At 36.8% G+C, this 1,737-nt stretch overlaps 1 protein-coding gene across 1 annotated transcript; it reads right to left on the reverse strand.

The window, feature by feature from the left end:
- Positions 1-314: 314 nt before the first annotated feature.
- Positions 315-1,737, reverse strand: LOC125845182 (agmatine hydroxycinnamoyltransferase 1-like). Its single transcript, XM_049524627.1, has one exon. It carries the CDS (start codon positions 1,672-1,674, stop codon positions 340-342), a length of 1,335 nt encoding a protein of 444 aa, XP_049380584.1. The 5' UTR covers positions 1,675-1,737; the 3' UTR covers positions 315-339.

Below are 1,737 nucleotides of genomic sequence, written 5' to 3' on the forward strand. Positions count from 1 at the left end.
ACGTCATGCAAAGCAAATCATAATTAATCGATATTAACAAACAAATATCAGACACCAAACATAAAATCACAACAAATACAAACTAACAAAAAAAAAAGCAAATTACCTTGGAAATTGAAAAAACAACCAATCAATATTCTTTAATCACTAATATATATAAATAAAATCACAAAAAATGCCAAACTCAAACTTCTTCTCCAAAACACATAGATCATCAACATGACAATCAATAAAATCACTAGGAAAAAATAATAACCAAAAGTGTCCATATGCTAAAAACAACAAAATATACCAAAAAAAATAATCCCCACCCCCCACCAATCCCATAAGTAGGTCTTCTCATTTTGCTTTCAAATCTAGAGAGTAACAAATATTCTTGAAACTTGTTAAATTGTGTTCATATAAAGGAATAAAAGCATCAATGCTTCCATCTCCAATAAATGATGGCACAAGAAACATCATCCCTTCTATTGGATAATAAGAAGGCATAAACACAAATGGACAACCAGTACCAAAATCCAAGTCATAAAATGGAAACCTCAACCAACTATCAACTTCCAAATTTGGACTAAGTGAGTCCTCCTTCATGTTTGCACTTGGTATTAAATCCTGTCTAGTCAACACTTTCTCATCATTTGCAAAATCAATAAATGACTTGAAATATTTATCATCAACTTTAGTAATTGCATCATGAATAATTTTTGTTGCATAGTGAAGTGGCTCATCTAGTAAGTCCTTCACTTTTGATGTTGGAAATGCCCATAAGACTATATTTCCAAAAAATTCATCCGGAACTCTAGGTATAATTCTTCTCCTTCCATCAACCGATATTCGAATTTGAGTATTTTGTAACGCGTTTAAGTCACGTGATTTTGTAATAACCCTCCATAAATGGGCTATTAGACTTTCGAACGTGCTATAAGTTTTAGCCTTTCCATTCATAAAAGATGCATGCGCCTTGAGTTTCCCTAGGAACTCCAAGGTGAAATGGACTTTGTGGACTATGATGTTTTTTTTCTCATTAATTTCATCGTTGTTGACTTTGACTAACTCTTTGTTTACTAGTTTGGACACGAATTCAGCCCCAACATGGTTGTACTCGATGAGGGGTGGATCCCGAGGGCGGAAAATAGCACGATCGTTCATCGGGAGGGGTGCAATTTCCATTCCTCGGCATGCTTGACCCCACGCTACAAAAAAGTTGCTTGCAGCATGGCCGTCAGCTATCATGTGGTGGCCGGTAAAACCGACCACCACAGAGCCACACATGAAACGTGTGACTTGGACTTGGATTAACTCCACTACATCCTTTAAACTAGGATGTAAGGAGAGCATAGAGGGCGAAGGCTTTAAGGGCAATACTTCGTCCAACGAGGCGTCCACTGACGCCTCAATGAATCGAACACCCTCATCATTGAGAAAAACTCCTCGATTACCGTGTTCATCTTCACCTATTCGCCCAGCCCACTCTCGATAAATTGATAACGTCTTTCGAAGTCCCATTTCGATAGTGGATGTGGGAGGGGTGGGTGGTCTATAGGCATAAATCAAAGCCATTAGAGTATCAAATGTTACATTGTCAAAGACATTGAAAGGAATATGAGTTGTAGTTGAAGGTGGAATTCCTTCATACAATGGCTTGATGATTTTTGAACTCTCAATTTTCACATTCATGGCTACTAATTTTTTCTTTTTGTGTGAGTATGTGTGTTTTCTTCTCTAGAGAATATTTTTTTT

The sequence above is a fragment of the Solanum stenotomum genome, chromosome 11 (genome assembly GCF_019186545.1).
Source record: "Solanum stenotomum isolate F172 chromosome 11, ASM1918654v1, whole genome shotgun sequence".
Taxonomy (NCBI): Eukaryota; Viridiplantae; Streptophyta; class Magnoliopsida; order Solanales; family Solanaceae; genus Solanum; species Solanum stenotomum.